This window comes from Triticum urartu, chromosome 2A (assembly GCF_056163025.1).
Source record: "Triticum urartu cultivar PI428250 chromosome 2A, HENAU_Tu73, whole genome shotgun sequence".
Lineage (NCBI taxonomy): Eukaryota > Viridiplantae > Streptophyta > Magnoliopsida > Poales > Poaceae > Triticum > Triticum urartu.
Window position 1 is genome coordinate 562,749,735 of NC_141874.1, and position 16,686 is coordinate 562,766,420.

Consider the following 16,686-nt stretch of genomic DNA (forward strand, 5'->3'; position numbering starts at 1 on the left):
GCTCATCTTGCTTGTTACATCGAGGAGTGTAGGGCTTTAGCCATAAGGAGGGGTGACGAAGATACTGATCTTGCTCTTCAGTGCAACGAGGGTTATTTGTATGGTGTTTTGTTTAGTCATGGTCGGGTGAGGAACAAATTCCATGGTCCTTCCTGGGAATGATTGGTCAGTGATTATGGTGTTCGTCCTTCTGATATAATGACTGTTAGGCTTGAGCATTATGGAACGTGGATTGGTATTGTTTTTATCGTGTTGGTCGTGGAGATGCATTGTCTCCTTTACCATCTGTTGGTAAGGTTTATTTTTAAGGATGTTTTTAGCTTGTTTTATTTTACATGATGATTTTTCTATTTCCTTGAGTCTGTGTAGTTATATTTTTGTAGCTCTTGATGGTTTGAGCGACTCCGAGAAGGAACTTGTTGGGAGTTGTTATTACACCTGTGGTGTTTTTCTTAATTATCAGCAGATGTATTTCATGAGGTGTCAACTCTTTGATGATGAGTACATACCCTGTTGCCCTTTTATTGACAGGATTGATTTCATGAATGTTAATTAATGGTCATTGCATGGTTAGATTTTTTCCATTATTTTTCTTTGTTTCTATTTATTTATTTTTATTATCTCTTTTATTTATAGTTTTGAATTTTGTTCTATTTTTGATAGCCTGATGTTTTTGTCAGGTTATTCCTGGTATTGTCTTGAGGAGTTTGAAGGAGTTTGTGACATTTCCTAGGACTGGAGTTTTACCTCTTGAAGTTACTTTGGAAACTCTTCATGATGATGATATATATGTGAGCACTCCTTGCTCCTACTTCGTTGGCTCGGGTAATAGAATGGTGTTCAAAGAGGAAGAGTTCAGTGATTTTCTCCAGGCATCGTCTATTGAAGTAAACAGCTTGGTGCTGATAACTTTCAAAGAGCGTGATGGGAGGCTTGCTGTTATTTCAATCTTCTGCCGCAGTGATGTTAGTTATAGCCTTTGAACATAATGGATTTTGTTTAAAAATCTATGCTACGGTGTAATGTTATTTAGATATATGAAACGATATGAACCTGTTGGGGAACGTAGTAATTTCAAAAAAATTCATACGCACACGCAAGATCATGGTGATGCATAGCAACGAGGGAAGAGTGTGATCTACGTACCCTTGTAGACCGACAGCGGAAGCGTTAGCACAACGCGGTTGATGTAGTCGTACGTCTTCACGGCCCGACCGATCAAGCACCGAAACTACGGCACCTCCGAGTTCTAGCACACGTTCAGCTCGATGACGATCCCCGGACTCCGATCCAGCAAAGTGTCGGGGAAGAGTTCCGTCAGCACGACGGTGTGGTGACGATCTTGATGTACTACCGTCGCAGGGCTTCGCTTAAGCACCGCTACAATATTATCGAGGATTATGGTGGAAGGGGGCACCGCACACGGCTAAGAATATGATCACGTGGATCAACTTGTGTGTCTAGGGGTGCCCCCTGCCCCCGTATATAAAGGATCAAGGGGAGGAGGCCGGCCGGCCCCTATAGGCGCGCCGGGAGGAGTCCTCCTCCTAGTAGGAGTAGGACTCCTACTAGGAGGGGGAAAGAAGTGGGAAGGGAGAAGGAAAGGGGGGTGCCGCCCCCCCTCTCCTAGTCCAATTCGGACCAAGGGGGGAGGAGGCGCGCGGCCCACCTTGGCGCCCTTCTCTCTCTCCATTAAGGCCCATATGGCCCATTACTACTCCCGGTAGGGTTCCGGTAACCCTCCGGCTCTCCGGTTTTCTCCGAAATCATCCGGAACAGTTCCGGTGTCCGAATATAGCCGTCCAATATATTAATCTTTATGTCTCGAGCATTTCGAGACTCCTCGTCATGTCCGTGATCACATCCGGGACTCCAAACTAACTTCGGTACATCAAAACTCATAAACTCATAATATAACTGTCATCGAAACCTTAAGCGTGCGGACCCTACGGGTTCTAGAACAATGTAGACATGACCGAGACATGTCTCCGGTCAATAACCAATAGCAGAACCTGGATGCTCATATTGGCTCCTACATATTCTACGAAGATCTTTTATCGGTCAGACCGCATAACAACATACGTTGTTCCCTTTGTCATCGGTATGTTACTTGCCCGAGATTCGATCGTCGGTATCTCAATACCTAGTTCAATCTCGTTACCGGCAAGTCTCTTTACTCGTTTCGTAATACATCATCTTGCAACTAACTCATTAGTTGTAATGCTTGCAAGGCTTATGTGATGTGCATTACCGAGAGGGCCCAGAGATACCTCTCCGACAATCGGAGTGACAAATCCTAATCTCGAAATACGCCAACCCAACATTCACCTTTGGAGACACCTGTAGAGCTCCTTTATAATCACCCAGTTACGTTGTGACGTTTGGTAGCACACAAAGTGTTCCTCCGGTAAACGGGAGTTGCATAATCTCATAGTCATAGGAACATGTATAAGTCATGAAGAAAGCAATAGCAACATACTAAACGATCGGGTGCTAAGCTAATGGAATGGGTCATGTCAATCACATCATTCTCCTAATGATGTGATCTCATTAATCAAATGACAACACATGTCTATGGTTAGGAAACATAACCATCTTCGATTAATGAGCTAGTCAAGTAGAGGCATACTAGTGACGTTTGGTTTGTCTATATATTCACACAAGTATTATGTTTCCAGATAATACAATTCTAGCATGAATAATAAACATTTATCATGATATAAGGAAATAAAATAATAACATTATTATTGCCTCTAGGGCATATTTCCTTCAGAACCTAACTGTTCATTGTTGTTGTTCATTTGTAGAAGAGGCATGGTTGTGTGTAAATACATTAGAGGCACGTGTGTTGTTTACTCTGACATGGGTTGTAGAGACAGGAACGTCTGTGTAGCATCAAAGAGGCATGGACGATCACGCGTGAAATAGCTTGTAGAGTCACGACACGTGTTCCGAGGCACGGGTGTGTGGCATGAGAGAGACGTGAGTGAAGCCTCTATAGGGGGAGGCACATATATAGGTTGGTGGCATCCGGCAGCATGGGGATTTACTAAGAGGAACGTGTGTACAACACCAAAGTTGCACGGGCGATCACGCGTGCGGAGCACGTAGAGTTACATGTGAGGCACGTAGAGTTACTTTGGTTTTCATGTGAGGCGCGTGTGTGCGGAGCACGTAGAGTTACTGTGGGTTTCATGTGAGGCACGTGGATTGAGCAATCGGAGGCACGGAAGTGAAGTCAGTACATGCACGGTTGTTTGGAGGCACGGGTATACTGAGAGGAGCGTGTGTGCAGCACCAAAGTTGCACGGGCGATCACGCGTGCGGAGCATGTAGCGTTACTGTGGGTTTCATGTGAGCCACGTGGATTGAGCAATCGGAGGCACGGAAATGAAGTCAGTACATGCACGGTTGTGTGGAGGCACGGGTATACTAAGAGAAGCGTGTGTGCAGCACCAAAGTTGCACGGGCGATCACGCGTGCGAAGCACGTAGAGTTACTGTGGGTTTCATGTGATGCACATCGATTGAGGAAACAGAGGCACGAAAGTGAAGTCAGTACATGCACGATTGTGTGGAGGCATGGGTAGACTGATAGGAGCGTGTGTGCAGCACCAAAGTTGCACGAGCGATCACGCGTGCGGAGCACATAGAGTTACTGTGGGTTTCATGTGAGGCACGTCAATTGAGGAAACGGAGGCATGGAAGTGAAGTCAGTATAGGCACGGGTGTGTGGAGGCACGGGTATACTGAAAGGAGCGTGTGTGCAGCACCAAAGGTGCACGGGCGATCACGCGTGCGGAGCACGTAGAGTTACTGTGGGTTTCATGTGAGGCATGTCGATTGAGGAAACGGAGGCACGAAAGTGAAGTTAGTACAAGCACGGTTGTGTGGAGGCACGGTTATGAACCCTCTTGCCGCTGTTAAGTTTCTAGTGGCACGGAAGTATGGCAGCAGAGGCATCGGTCCGAATACTTGGTTAGAGAGGCTCGGTTCTGGATGCACAGGTGTGAAGTCTCTAGGGTTACGGGCGTGTGGCACCATAGGCATGGGTTCGAATAGACACTTAGAGAGCCACGGTTGTACATATGTCAGTTGCACACGGTAGTGTAGTTTTGTGGCATCGTGCAGAACTGGTGTATGGAGAGGAACCTGTGTGCAATAGCAAGGATGTTCTGAATGGACAAAGCGGTGTTTGATGTGAAATGGTTGTGTTGTGTGATTTTAAATTTTTTCAATGTGGTTAAAGTAACAAACTTCTTGTCCCTTGCGTCTGTGTACCGAATGTTCTTCTACAATATTTATGGATTGTTCACGCCAATGTTGAATAAGCATTCTACTGAAAGTTTACAACGATACAATCACATATTCTCTTAAATGCATGATGCATCTTGTAAAGGTTAAGTATGAAAATTATAATAGAATATCGTGCGATATATCTCTCCTTCTATAATCATGGATACAATATATGTTTGCTCAATACTGGGAGATAACTTACTAATTGCATTTAGACATGCAAAACGTACTATGCATTTTGTACATGAGTACACCACTGTGTTCAAACGTAAAATAGTAATACAGTACACACAGCATCTTTGAGCAACATCAATCATATTTACAACATAGGTGCGTTCAATCTAAATTATCATAATAGTAGTTACTACTAGTTTAATGTAGACATCCATTTTCTCGCAATTTAGCAACCACTGTTTCACTTCCGGCGCTTCTAGCCGCTGGAAGATCCCTCGTATTTGTTCTTACATGGGCGGAGTATTTCCTTCATTGGTTGTTGGTGGAGGTGACGTAGCCCGTGCTTGATGATTAGGATTCTACGGTACAACTCATAGCTAACATACCCGTCTTTTGCTGCATACTCAAGGTGTATCGAGGAAAGCGGCTTCCACTCCCAGAACTGGTGCTTCTCCTTTGGGAATGATTTCTCCATGTTCTTGTATGAGGGGTCGATGATGGCCGCTGCAAGGTCACCCATGGAGTCCCTTTCTCCACCACCCTTGATGCAGAATAGCCCCTGGATGTCGACGTGGTGCTTGTTTGAAATTTTGATCTGTGCACAGGAAGCATGATCTTGTCGCTCCTGGTGTCGACGCTAGTGTAAGTTACCGCTTTCCGTTGCAGGAAGTCAAGTAACGTCTGGGAGTGCTCGGACCTACAGTAGTGGTATACGAGGACATGCTCGCGCATGGCAAGTTGGACGACGGCGATCCCTTGTCGTATGTAACTGCTCTTATGTGTGTACTCAAGGTCAAGGCCGATGAACTTATTCTTCTCTTCCTTTAGCCATTCCTCGTACTTTTTGATGATCCACCCCATGGTCCTTGGGTCGTTGGTGTACACCACCTCCAGCACGGTTGTACCGTGGGTAGTGATGTGTTTGGTGAGTGTTGTTAGTTTCCCGTCGTCCATGGCTGGAGGTGTGCGTTGGCGAACTGCGGCCGGCGAGAAACTTCCGAGGAAGATGATGCAAATGGACTCGGAAAAGTGAAAGGGATCTTTACTTTGTCGTGCAAAAAAGGAAACTGCCAAAGAGCAGTTGGTAGTCATCCGACGGTTCCAGGGGTAGATTTACAGAAACAGGCGTTTGTTTTATCTGTTTTTTTTAATATTTTCACTTATCTTGTTCATTGAATTTTTTTTATTCATCGCGTGCTGCGCGCGTGATCCATATGTGTGTATTCCATCTTTGGCTGTGAAGGTAGTCGTGTAATGGTAGAACACTCAGCAGATGCATGGTCGTGCCTTTGTTGTCAAAATGTTTTTTTCGGTTAACAACCTTCCTTGGTCAAGGAGGCACTGTTGTTATGTTATTCGGTACACAACTGTGTGTTTATGAAAACTTGGTGAAGTAAACATAGTTTGCACTTGAAAATGGAGTCCTGTTTGTTTTTTAATTGAGATATGTTTCACTAGATGGTTTGAATAAGTTTGATAACATGGCATTGCTATAGGTTTTGAATCAAAAACTGATTCTTGTTTCTTTTGATTTTTGAAAATGATTCCTTTTCTTTTTTTGGTTTTTTGAATTGTAAACTTTTCAAAGGATAAGAACTATATTTGTTCCAAATGATCATTCCGATAGTTCAAACAGCGAGTTGAGGGTCCGTAAGAGGTACATAAGTTCCAAAAGATCATTCTGATAGTTCAAGCAAGCACATGGTCCATAATAGTTGCATTACTGTACCATTCTAACAAGCAAACTTATAGTAACCGGTGTTTTGCTCCTGGGAGGCATCATCATGAAACAACCGCTGGACATCCTAGGAGATACACTGTTTCTTCCATTTTAGGTGCTGGTTCCAACGGAATCTATAGAATGCGCTGAATGATGATGGACACAGAACGATCATGGCGCTCTTTGAAAGTGATCAGAACAACGTTCTTTTCAACAAAAGATGCAGCTGATATGAAGTCTCTGAAAGAAGACTTTTCTATTACCATCCTGCTGTCTTTTTTGCAGATGTAGTACGACGAAGGAGTGATGACATGGGTAGGTTCATCAGGAGCTTCAAGGGTCACCTTGCCATTGGTTGGCATGCCCACCCATCTCTTCAGTGTCGAGACAACGCACCTCGGAATTTTCTAGAAGAAAGTAAAATTAAATAGAAATTAAAACCGTTGATTTGCCATTTTGACATTAAATGAAAGAATGTCTGAATACGGTGAGTGCGCAAACATTGAGAAATTCCATATTGAAACTAATATATTTCCTAGCATGTTCAGGTTTTGTGTGTAAACAGATAAGACAATATATTAAGAGAACAATAAAAGTTTTGTTGTTTTAGGGTTAATAAATAGGTTCTTTATAATTTTACATATAAGCAAACTATGTTTGGTATTTTAACAAGGACAGTTGTAACCAACCATGACGCAGTCTTTGGTGTTAGTGGGAGTCAACACGTGGACAAATGGACGGCAACAGATGAAAGTATCTCCGAAAAGGTGTTGTAGAAAGAATCGTGTCTGGTCATAGGTAAGCTCAATATCCTTAGAGTAGACACAACAGTGAACATGGTCGAAATCTTCAGAAGAAAGATTGTCGAGAGCTAGAAAAAGAACAAGTATTTAAAGTTGGATAAAGTTATATCCAACACGGGGTTAATATTATTCAGTTTGATGCATGCATATAAAAATTCAACGAAAGAAGATAACTTTGCAATATTAAATACCTACCAACGTGGGGTAATGGAAGCAGCCTTTTGTCATCCCGATATGTTATTTCCAGATTGAGACCCTCGTCTGGTAGTTGAAATTCTATGCGGTCTCCATCACGTAGTTCATAATCATCCGCAAAAATGTTCCACTCGGCACCGCAGAACTTTGTGTAGTTCGCCCTATGCTTAAACAAAGCATTGTAAGACCTTCCTTCATGTGTAAGAAGGGCTAGCTCTACCTGCTCTTTACGCAATAATCTTGCTTCTTCCTTCCTCTCATCAATGTATTCAGCAAGAAAAGCTATGACATTACAAGGTACATACTGGAAAAAATAGTAAAAATAACAACCTGTAAGTATAAATTTGAACTCACGGATTATTAATGTTAAAAGTTTTCTTAACTTGGATATGAATTTTTGATAATAATTAAAGATAATAACATAATGGAATTATAAATTAATGGATACATATTTTTGGCATGTGTTGACTAATTTTAATTAGAACTGAAGATGCACTATAATAATTAAGGCATAGACAACAAACTAATGGAAAATGAAAACACAAGACACGTGCAATGAAGTGACAGCAGGGGAGCCTAGTGTAGGTGCAAGGGGGTATGAGTAACAGTGACGATTTCTACCGTGTTGTAAGCAACTAATATGTTAGTAATGCTTACTAACCATGCGGCTCCAGCAATTTTCATCAAGAATAACCTCAAACTACCGGAGAACTTCATGGTGTGGTTCGCAAGGGCCGCCTGGTTAGCGGCACATAGGGCAAACCATACCTAAATAATTCAGAACAACTATGTTAAGAAAACAAGAATATCATAACAATTTAAAACAAGTTTCAACATTGAAGGTAGACAACAACTAGCTTGAACTATGTTAGCCATATTAAAAATATCTGTACGAAGGCAGACAACAACTACAAATTTACCAGAAATCTTCTCATCTACTCCTTCCAGAAAAGCAGTATGACAGAGTTTAGATCACTTGTTAAGATTTTCAAATGGTTTTTATATTCCTTTAGGGAATGAAGTCGTTGTACCGGATCTAATGCTTCAATAACTATCAAATGAAAAACCTAAACGTAAAACAGTAATAATTTAAATATCGTTTTCAAAACATAAATACAGATCGGAGCATGCTGCTTACGCATATGCTTTTTACCTGGGATAGAAGAACAACGACCGTCAATGAACGGAGATTGGGGTAGGGGAAGCTTAGGGCAAGCACTCACGGCGAGCAATCTACAATAGAAGCACGGCTTAGAAATTAATTGAGAGGCCCAATAAAAACTCTACAATAACTTGTTTGAAATCAGATTGTGTGCGGGGAAGAAGCACGAACCCTAGAAGCAGGCGACGGAGAAGGTAGATGGGTTGTGATGTGGCTGAGGGAGTCGAGGCTTATTGAAATATAAAGGAGATGCGAGAGAGCAAGAGTAGTAATGAGTGCTTGTTTTTATATTTTTTATACTGCGAAATGGAATGAATGCTGGTTGTAGATGGTGTGTGCATTCTGAGGTGTTATGGGGACACGAGATGTTTGACTCATCCAACTGCCTCCCACTGGAGTTGTCCAGCTGTGCTGCCTCCCACCGGACTCTTCTATGTGCTTATCATGCCTCACAGACTTTTTCTGAGGCACGGTTATACATGCTGAAAAGCATACTTATGCTTATGTGATTTAATTGTTTTTAATCACATGTTCAATCAGATATGGTTGGGTGTTTGTTTAGGAGAGGAACGGTAATGATGTTATTAGATGCACGGTTGTTGAAGCAGGAGAGGCATGGTCGATACATCGGGGGGGGGGGGGGCAAATTGACGGGAGGCATGATCGTTCCCAGTGAGAGGCACTTTTGCATCTGAAATGGAGTCACGGTTCGTGATCTCTGTGATTGCAAATTTTTTCAGGCAGTCGTTGACCCAGAGAGCCACTGTTTTTCAAATGTTCGTTGGGTTCAGGAGGGAATCTGTATGATAGCCCACGGTTATATGTATGTCAGAAGCATGGACGTGCCTTTGTTTTGGCAATGTTTTTGGTGGTACACAGACATAGAGGTTTGTCTTTAACAAAGTGGAGGCACGCGTGTGGCTTTTGTGCTAGCCGAACCGTGCTTCTATTTTGGTTCACTCCCCATGTAGTATTTGTACTCCAGAGGTCTAGGTTGCATGACAGGGTCATCGTTTGCCTCGTCACATTCTTCTCTCGGTCAAAAGATGTGCTGGTGACCGATGAGATGGCTATTTATTGTTAGTATTCATTGTGCCAGATACCGTGCTAGAGTTAACTTAGAGGCTCCTCGATCACAGCGTGGCAGTCGTGACTTTTGAAGTGCATGGTTTCACAAGCTGCAGAAGCACAACCATCCATTCACCGTTCCCGATGCAATTTAATGGGCGCATGGTAACTGAGTCATCTCTCCCCAAGGTTAAATAGTGGTCTATTCTGGGAGGTTATCGCGTCTTATTCTCACCAGAGAAGTGCAGGTATAGCTCCCATCATCCTTTCACCACGTACGAGTGACGCCGGAGAAGCACGGTCAAACTCCATTGTCACTCTCACCCTCGTTTCCATGGACGACTTCAGGAACACTACTGAGCGTCTCTTCATAGATGCTGGCGGTAACACCAAGCTCGAGGTGTTGTACACCAACGAGCCCTACAAGGTGGAGGAGATTCTTTCTCTTTATGAGGAATGGCTGTGTGAGGACAGGTACAAGTTTGTTGGTCTTGATCTGGAGTACACACAAGAGGATTATTTTGATCGGAGCAGAAAAGTCCCCGTCATGCAACTCACGATGCGCAAGCATGTTCTTGTCTATCATTTGTGCAAGGCCAGGACGGAGTGCGCTGCTCTGAAGGATTTCCTTCGAAACAAAGGTATAACTTTTGCTAGTGTCGACGTCAGCAACGGTAGAGATGTTCTCGCAAACAGTTTCCTCAAAATTCCAAGAGAGTGTCACATCGACCTTCAAGAGGAGCTCATGATCAAAGGAGGCAATCTAAGGGATTCCATGGCAGATTTGGCAGGAGCTGTCATAGACAAATCTTACTTGAGGATGAAGTCGTCTTTTCCACAAGGTCAGCATGACTACTGGGAATGGAAGCCGTTGTCCCTTGACCATCTAAAATATGCGGCAATTGTAAGTGCAAATTTCGTTTTTTATTTTTTGTCTTTATATTTTTGTTTTATTGCAGCAATAGTACATTTTCCCTTTTACCTATATCTTCATTCTCATCCGCTTTTTGTTTTAGGATGGGTATGTCAGCTACGAGCTCTACCGCCGAGTTCTGTCAATGAAGGACATGATGCATCCTCATTGTCTTCCTAACCACAGACGCCGTGGATGTTTCTGAGCAAAACTCCAAATGAGTAGAATGGTCACCGTGGATGTTTGTGTGGGCGTTTATGAGCAGAATGGACTCCTGGAAGACTTTTATTTCTTTTTTGTATAATTAATGAGTACTTTCAGTTCAATCCTATGGAGTGCCATTTTTGGATTTTGGTTTTTTATTTTTAGAGTATCATGCTTGGCTTGTCTCATGTTAGGGGAATATAATTTTTTATGTTTTTTTATGTTACAAGTTCATTGTTGACGTTTGCGCGAGTTCATGTGCATTTAGAGAATCCGTTGAAGTGGCGCATATGTATTGTTTGGGAGAAGCGTGCTTTGTGTTTGGCTTATATTCAGCGCCATTTGTTTGTGTTTGTATTGTTGTGTTTTACACATTCGCATAAGAGAGGCGCGTCTGCTAACGTACGAGGCAACATTTCAGTTTCCTGTCTTTGTGTGCTTCAGGACTGTGCCTCGAGTAGCCAGGCATCCGTGTCTGTGGAGGCTTCACTCCCGTGGCTTCTCTTCTTCTATCCATGCACCTCACGTGACACACGCGATGTCTCTATGTGCTGGTGTCACACGACAATTCCTCTTAAGACTACACAACCATGCCTTTGCCACCACTCTTTTGTGCATCCAGGTGGTTTGTACCCGTGCCTCGAGATATGTGGTGTCACACGGCAGTTCCTCTTGAGACTACAAAACCATGCCTCTTCCACCACTATTTTTTGCATCCAGGTGGTTTGTATCCGTGCCTCGAGAACGCCAATTCCAAAGCTGTACTTGTGCATCGAGAAGCCGCAATTCCATGTCTGTATAGGCTTCAGTTCCATGCCCCCTGTGCCTGCGTTCACGTGTCTCGGGCGACACGCTGCCTGTGACTCATCGTGCTTGTGGTGCTACACGCCCGTGCCTCAGGATACTGTATAACTGTTGCTCTCTGACTTCTCCCGTGGCTTCACTACCTGCATCCATTTGTCTCACATGAGACACATCATGACTCTCTATGTGCCTGTGGTGTCAGACGTTTGTGCATCCAGAGACTTCTCAACTGTGCTTCTGCATTTGAGTATTCTCACCGACACCGCTGCCACCACACTTTTGTGCACCTAGAGGGTTGTAGCCATGGCTCGAGAACGTCAATTGCAAGGCCGTATCCGTGCCTCACGAAGCCAGAACCCCGTGCCTGTAGAGGCTATGTTTCCGTGCCTCCATTTCCTGCATTCACGTGTTTCCGACGACTCGCTGCCTGTGACTCTAGGTTCCTGTGGTGATACCGAGCGAGGTCTCGAAAAGTCCTACGCCCGTGCCTATGGAATCGACACGTCTTTGCGTTCCATGCCTGCATACCCGTGCCTTACATGAAACCCGTGTTGACTATCGAGGGACAAATGGTGTGAACCTAGCTAGATGAGGAATGGATGAGTTCTGGCCTTCGGATCTAAGGTCTACAGTAAGCTCTTTGTTTGGTTCATTAGATTCTTCCGTCGGTGGTTTTTGTTCAAAGGAGGAATTGATGAGCAATGTGGCGGCTGTTTGATGTGACTATTCAATATGTCAGTTGCCGTAAAATAAAGTTAGAGGCTCCTCGATTTCTCCACGGCATCAAATATTTTTTGCACAGCCGTGACTTTAGGAAGTGCATGGTTCCACGAGCTACAGAAGCACAACCGTCTATTCGCTGTTCCTAGTTCACACGTTAATGCGCATGGTAACTCAAACGTCCCTCGCCAAGGTTAAATACTGGCCGTGTTTTTGAGGTCTCCACGTCGTATCGTAGCCACAGAACATTACGCAGTTCCCACCATCCCCACCACTCCCCAATCTCGTCGTAGAGTCTCAGGAATCTCCATTGGCACCTTGTTGCTTGGTGCCATGGACGACTTTTTGAACACCACCGAGTACCATCCGATAGTTGCCGATGATAACACCAAGCTCGACGTGTGGTACATGAACGAGCCTGGCAAGGTGGAGGAGACCATTGCCTTATACGAGGACTGGTTGCACGAGGAGAAGTACAAGTTTGTTAGTCTTGGCATGGAGTACACGCGAAAGGATTGTTATGGGCGTAGAAAAGTCGCCGTCATGCAACTAGCTATGCAGAATCATGTTTTGGTCTATCACTTCTGCAAGGCCAGGACGGAGTGCCCTGCCTTGAAGGATTTCCTTGAGAATAGAGGTATAACTTTCTCTAGTGTGGGCGTCAGGAATGTTAGAGATGCTCTTTTTCAAGATTTCATCAGAATTCCAGAAGATTACCACATCGACATCCAAGAGAAGTTCATGATCAAAGGCGGCGAAGAAAGGGACTCCATGGAGGACTTATCAGGAGCCATCATTGACGAATCTTACTCGAAGCTGGAGTCCTCTTTTCCAAAACTTCTTTGTCACTACTGGGATTGGAAGCCACTTACCTTTGATCACCTGAAATATGGAGCTACTATAAGTGGAGATTTCATTTTCATTAGTTTCCGCCTTTGTTGCAAGAACATTATGTTTTTGGTTTCATTTGCTTTTCCTTCAGGAAGGGTATGTGAGCTATGAGCTATATCGCCGGTTTCTGTCGATGAGGGACATTCTGCATCATCGTTATCTTCCTGATCTCAGATGGCGAGGACATTTCTGAGTAGGACTCTAGGTGGAAGTGCTGCCAAGATTGATTGTGTGATGAATTGGTTATTTGATAGTTATTGCATGGGGTAATATTACATTTACTGATGAATTTGTAATTGTGGTGGTTTTATTTTGAACCGAATGGAGTTGACTAGTTTGGAAATTTAAGTTTATTTTCGTTCCATTATGTTTTTCTTGTTTGGATGCCTTCAAGAATATTTTTCCTCTATGATTCGATGCTACGCATTGGTATAAGATGAGATGTATTAAGAGGATCACTCAGATGTGCACTTTCGTGAGTCTAGGCAGCGCACAGTCGTCTGCTCAGGGAGGCATTGTTCTTGTTTTAGGCAAGGCACGCTCTGGTGTTATTAGTTTGCTAGCTGCTCTAGTTCTTCTCTCAATATGGTCACACGGAGAGGTAGGGCGTTACTTTCACTTTGTGTTCGTACTATGTTTGGCACGGTTGTTTTTAATATCAAATATATAGTTGTGGTTGTGTGTTTGAAATGTTTTTATGCAGAGCTTGAGTGTGTTTAAGATTCTTCAGATTTTCTCTTTGTGCTGTCTGTTTCAATATATGACGTCTGTTTTTAGGGACGGGAATCCAGTGTGAGAGTTTCTGTGGCAGTATTGTGTTAGCAACAGTTTCGTTTCTGTGTTCCAATTATTGTGGTGGTACTTTGATTGGGAAAGGCACGACCGTGAAATTAGTGGATGGACTGTTGTATGTTTGGCAGAGGCGTTATCCTTCCTTTGGGTAATAAATTCTGAGAGGCACTGCGTTATGTTAGTATGAGTCACTGTCATGGCTGTATGTTCTGTAATATTTCTAGTTAGTCTGCTAGTGACGTCACGTCTGTTGAGTTAGTGGAGGCATGTCCTATGTTATGTTGAGTCAGAGTTCTGTCTGTCATTCGCAAATGCTTCCTCTGACACGTTCGCTCAGAGAGGCACATCTACGATGTTATTCACGACACGCTCGTGCCTTTCTTTCGAAATGTTTGTTGTCACTGCTTTGCTGAGAGAGACTCGTCGGTGAAACTTGTGAGGTCACAGACCTTTTACAGTTGAAGTCACGGTCGTTCTTCTGTTTTGATATTTTTTCAGTTTAGTCGTCTATCCCAGAGGATGGATCTTATTTCTGTAATGCATAACGGTGCCCCTCCAGGCTGCATGGTTGTGCCTTTCCTTGTGAACGATTCAACAGAATCATTTGGAACACGAGGACAAACTAACATGACTCTACACAATACCACGCCGTGCCCTCCTGGGATCCATGACCATGCGAATAATATACCACACCAGCGTCTCTCTAATAGGCCATTATGTGCCTCACAGAGTAAACATTGGGTGTTCACATCTGAACCCATTCCGCTGGGTTTCCCCAATTAAAGAACGAACGTGACGGTGCCTCTGTGGGTTGAACGCCCGTGCCTCTCCGTCTGATCGAGTCGACGAAATCATTCGAAACACAAACACAGGGGAGCGTGACTCTATATTATATGGCACCATGCCTTTTAGAGCTTGACGCCCGTGCCTATGAGCCTTAACACTGCCACAAATGTCCACACCATCATCAGGGCACAAGTCATGTCGCTACCTGGTATAGAACCATGGCTATATACACTTCACGCCCGTGCTTCTAATAAAAGAAGCGCGATGCAACTCAGCACAGAACTGTGGCTTTTAAAAATAAGGAACTTACGCTTTTAAACACGTGACTCTCGAATCGGCCATCCCGTCCCTCACAAAGTAAACAATTAGCGCTAACATCTAAACCCATTCTGCTTTGTTTCCATAATAAACGTACGAAACGTGACTCTGTGAAAGACCAAACCATGCCCCCATGGGATCCACGTTCGCGCCTCTTCTTCTGAACGAGTCAACGGAGTCATTTCAAAAACAAATACAGGCGAACGTGACTCTATATAAAGCCACACCATTTGGAACATGAAGACAAACTAATGCGAGTCTACACAATACCAGGCCGTGCCTTCCTAGGACCCATGACCGTGCAAAGAATATACCACACCAGGTCTCTCGAATAGGCCATTCCATGCCTCGCAGAGTAAACAATGGGTGTTCACATCTGATAGTGCCTCTGTGGGCTGAACGCCCGTGCCTCTCCGTCTGATCAAGTCGACGGAATCATTCGGAGCACAGACATGCCGTGTATGATGTTTTTAAGTTGACAGGGTTCATGGTTCCCAATTCACTGTAATTCTTCTAATTGCAAATTGGCTGCTCTCTTATTTATATAGTTCACTTCACCTGCTTAGGTTGCTTTAAATAATCACACTGTTTCCTCTTCCGCTCTTCTAATAGTATCTTATGGAGTTCATGAGATGGGATCTCATCAAGTGAAGTCATATCAGAAAGATTTATCTATTTTAGGTCAAATATTATCTCTAGGGCATATCCCTGGGAGTAATCTGAGACAAACAGAAACGACAACTTGTAAGCGTAAAGCTGAGTTAGAGCTTGAGTAATCTGGGACACTTTTTTTGCTCTGTTAAAGCCTCTCTTTTTACATTTCGATTATACTTAAACGCAAAAGTCTTGTTCCAGTTCTAGACTTATATGCTTTAGCTATCATTGTTAATGACTTATGTGAAATTATTAAGAATGGATCATTGCAATCAATTAACCCTACTTATAGTTTTCAAGAGATGAAAAACATCATCACTTACTACTGTGCTTATGAGTTGTCTGACAGATTTGAATATAATTATTCAAAATGGAGATGGAGTTATTTTATTGGGAAATGTACTGATGGTTCCTAGAGATGTGGTAAAGTCCTTTTATTTATAAAATCTGTCAGATCGAGTCGACGGGATCATTCAGAACACAAACACAAAGGACCGCGACTCTATATTATACGACACCATGCCTTTTAGCGCTTCACGCCCATGCCTGTGACCCTTAACATTGCCACGAACGTCCACGCCATCGTTAGTGCACAAGTCATGTCGCTACCTGGTACAGAACCGTGGTTGTATTCACTTCACGCCCGTGCTTCTAATAAAAGATGTGCGATGCAACTCAGTACAGAACTATGGCTTTTAAAAACAAGGAACTTACGCTTTTAAACACCTTAACTCTCGAATCGGCCATCCCATCCCTCACAAAGTAAACAGTTAGCGTTAACATCTAAACCCATTCTTTTTGTTTCCATAATAAACATACGAACGTGACTTTGAGAAAGACCAAACCATGCCCCCATGGGATTCACGTTCGTGCCTCTTCTTCTGAACGAGTCAACAGAATCATTTCGAACACAAATACAGGCGGATGTGACTCTATATAAAACCACACCATGACTTTGTGGGATGCAAGCTCATGCCTATGACCCGAAACACTACAACACAGAAAAGCCACAAACGTACAGGCATTCATTAGTACACAAGTCATTACAATACTTGGTTCAGAACCATGGGTGCAGAGACTTCACATCCCGTGCTTCATAAGTAACAACGCCTAATTACAATGATACTGGAAACCAAAATACATTTGCTCCCCGCGCCACTGCTTAACAACATCAGATGCACACAGCA

General features: G+C 43.5%; 3 protein-coding genes across 3 annotated transcripts; 2 read left to right on the forward strand and 1 right to left on the reverse strand.

The window, feature by feature from the left end:
* Nucleotides 1–4,090: 4,090 nt before the first annotated feature.
* LOC147985905 (uncharacterized) lies at nt 4,091–5,423 on the reverse strand. Its single transcript, XM_087541787.1, has 3 exons — nt 5,121–5,423; nt 4,856–5,064; nt 4,091–4,151 (listed from the first exon to the last, which is right to left on the reverse strand). Exons 1-3 carry the CDS (start codon nt 5,421–5,423, stop codon nt 4,091–4,093), a joined length of 573 nt encoding a protein of 190 aa, XP_087397913.1.
* Nucleotides 5,424–9,751: 4,328 nt separating this feature from the next.
* LOC147985906 (uncharacterized) lies at nt 9,752–10,535 on the forward strand. Its single transcript, XM_087541788.1, has 2 exons — nt 9,752–10,321; nt 10,434–10,535. Exons 1-2 carry the CDS (start codon nt 9,752–9,754, stop codon nt 10,533–10,535), a joined length of 672 nt encoding a protein of 223 aa, XP_087397914.1.
* A 1,856-nt stretch (nt 10,536–12,391) lies between these two features.
* LOC147985907 (uncharacterized) lies at nt 12,392–13,060 on the forward strand. Its single transcript, XM_087541789.1, has one exon. The coding sequence runs from the start codon at nt 12,392–12,394 to the stop codon at nt 13,058–13,060; it is 669 nt and encodes a 222-aa protein (XP_087397915.1).
* Nucleotides 13,061–16,686: the final 3,626 nt, after the last annotated feature.

Coding starts and splice junctions, on each gene's coding strand:
- LOC147985905 (XM_087541787.1), bottom strand. CDS start 5,423: ATGGACGACGGGAAACTAACAACACTCACCAAACACATCACTACCCAC. Junction 5,065..5,120: donor ACTTCCTGCAACGGAAAGCG/GTAACTTACACT, acceptor TCCTGTGCACAG/ATCAAAATTTCAAACAAGCA. Junction 4,152..4,855: donor GAGTATGCAGCAAAAGACGG/GTATGTTAGCTA, acceptor TATTGCACACAG/GTTCCTCTCCATACACCAGT.
- LOC147985906 (XM_087541788.1), top strand. CDS start 9,752: ATGGACGACTTCAGGAACACTACTGAGCGTCTCTTCATAGATGCTGGC. Junction 10,322..10,433: donor ATCTAAAATATGCGGCAATT/GTAAGTGCAAAT, acceptor TTTTTGTTTTAG/GATGGGTATGTCAGCTACGA.
- LOC147985907 (XM_087541789.1), top strand. CDS start 12,392: ATGGACGACTTTTTGAACACCACCGAGTACCATCCGATAGTTGCCGAT.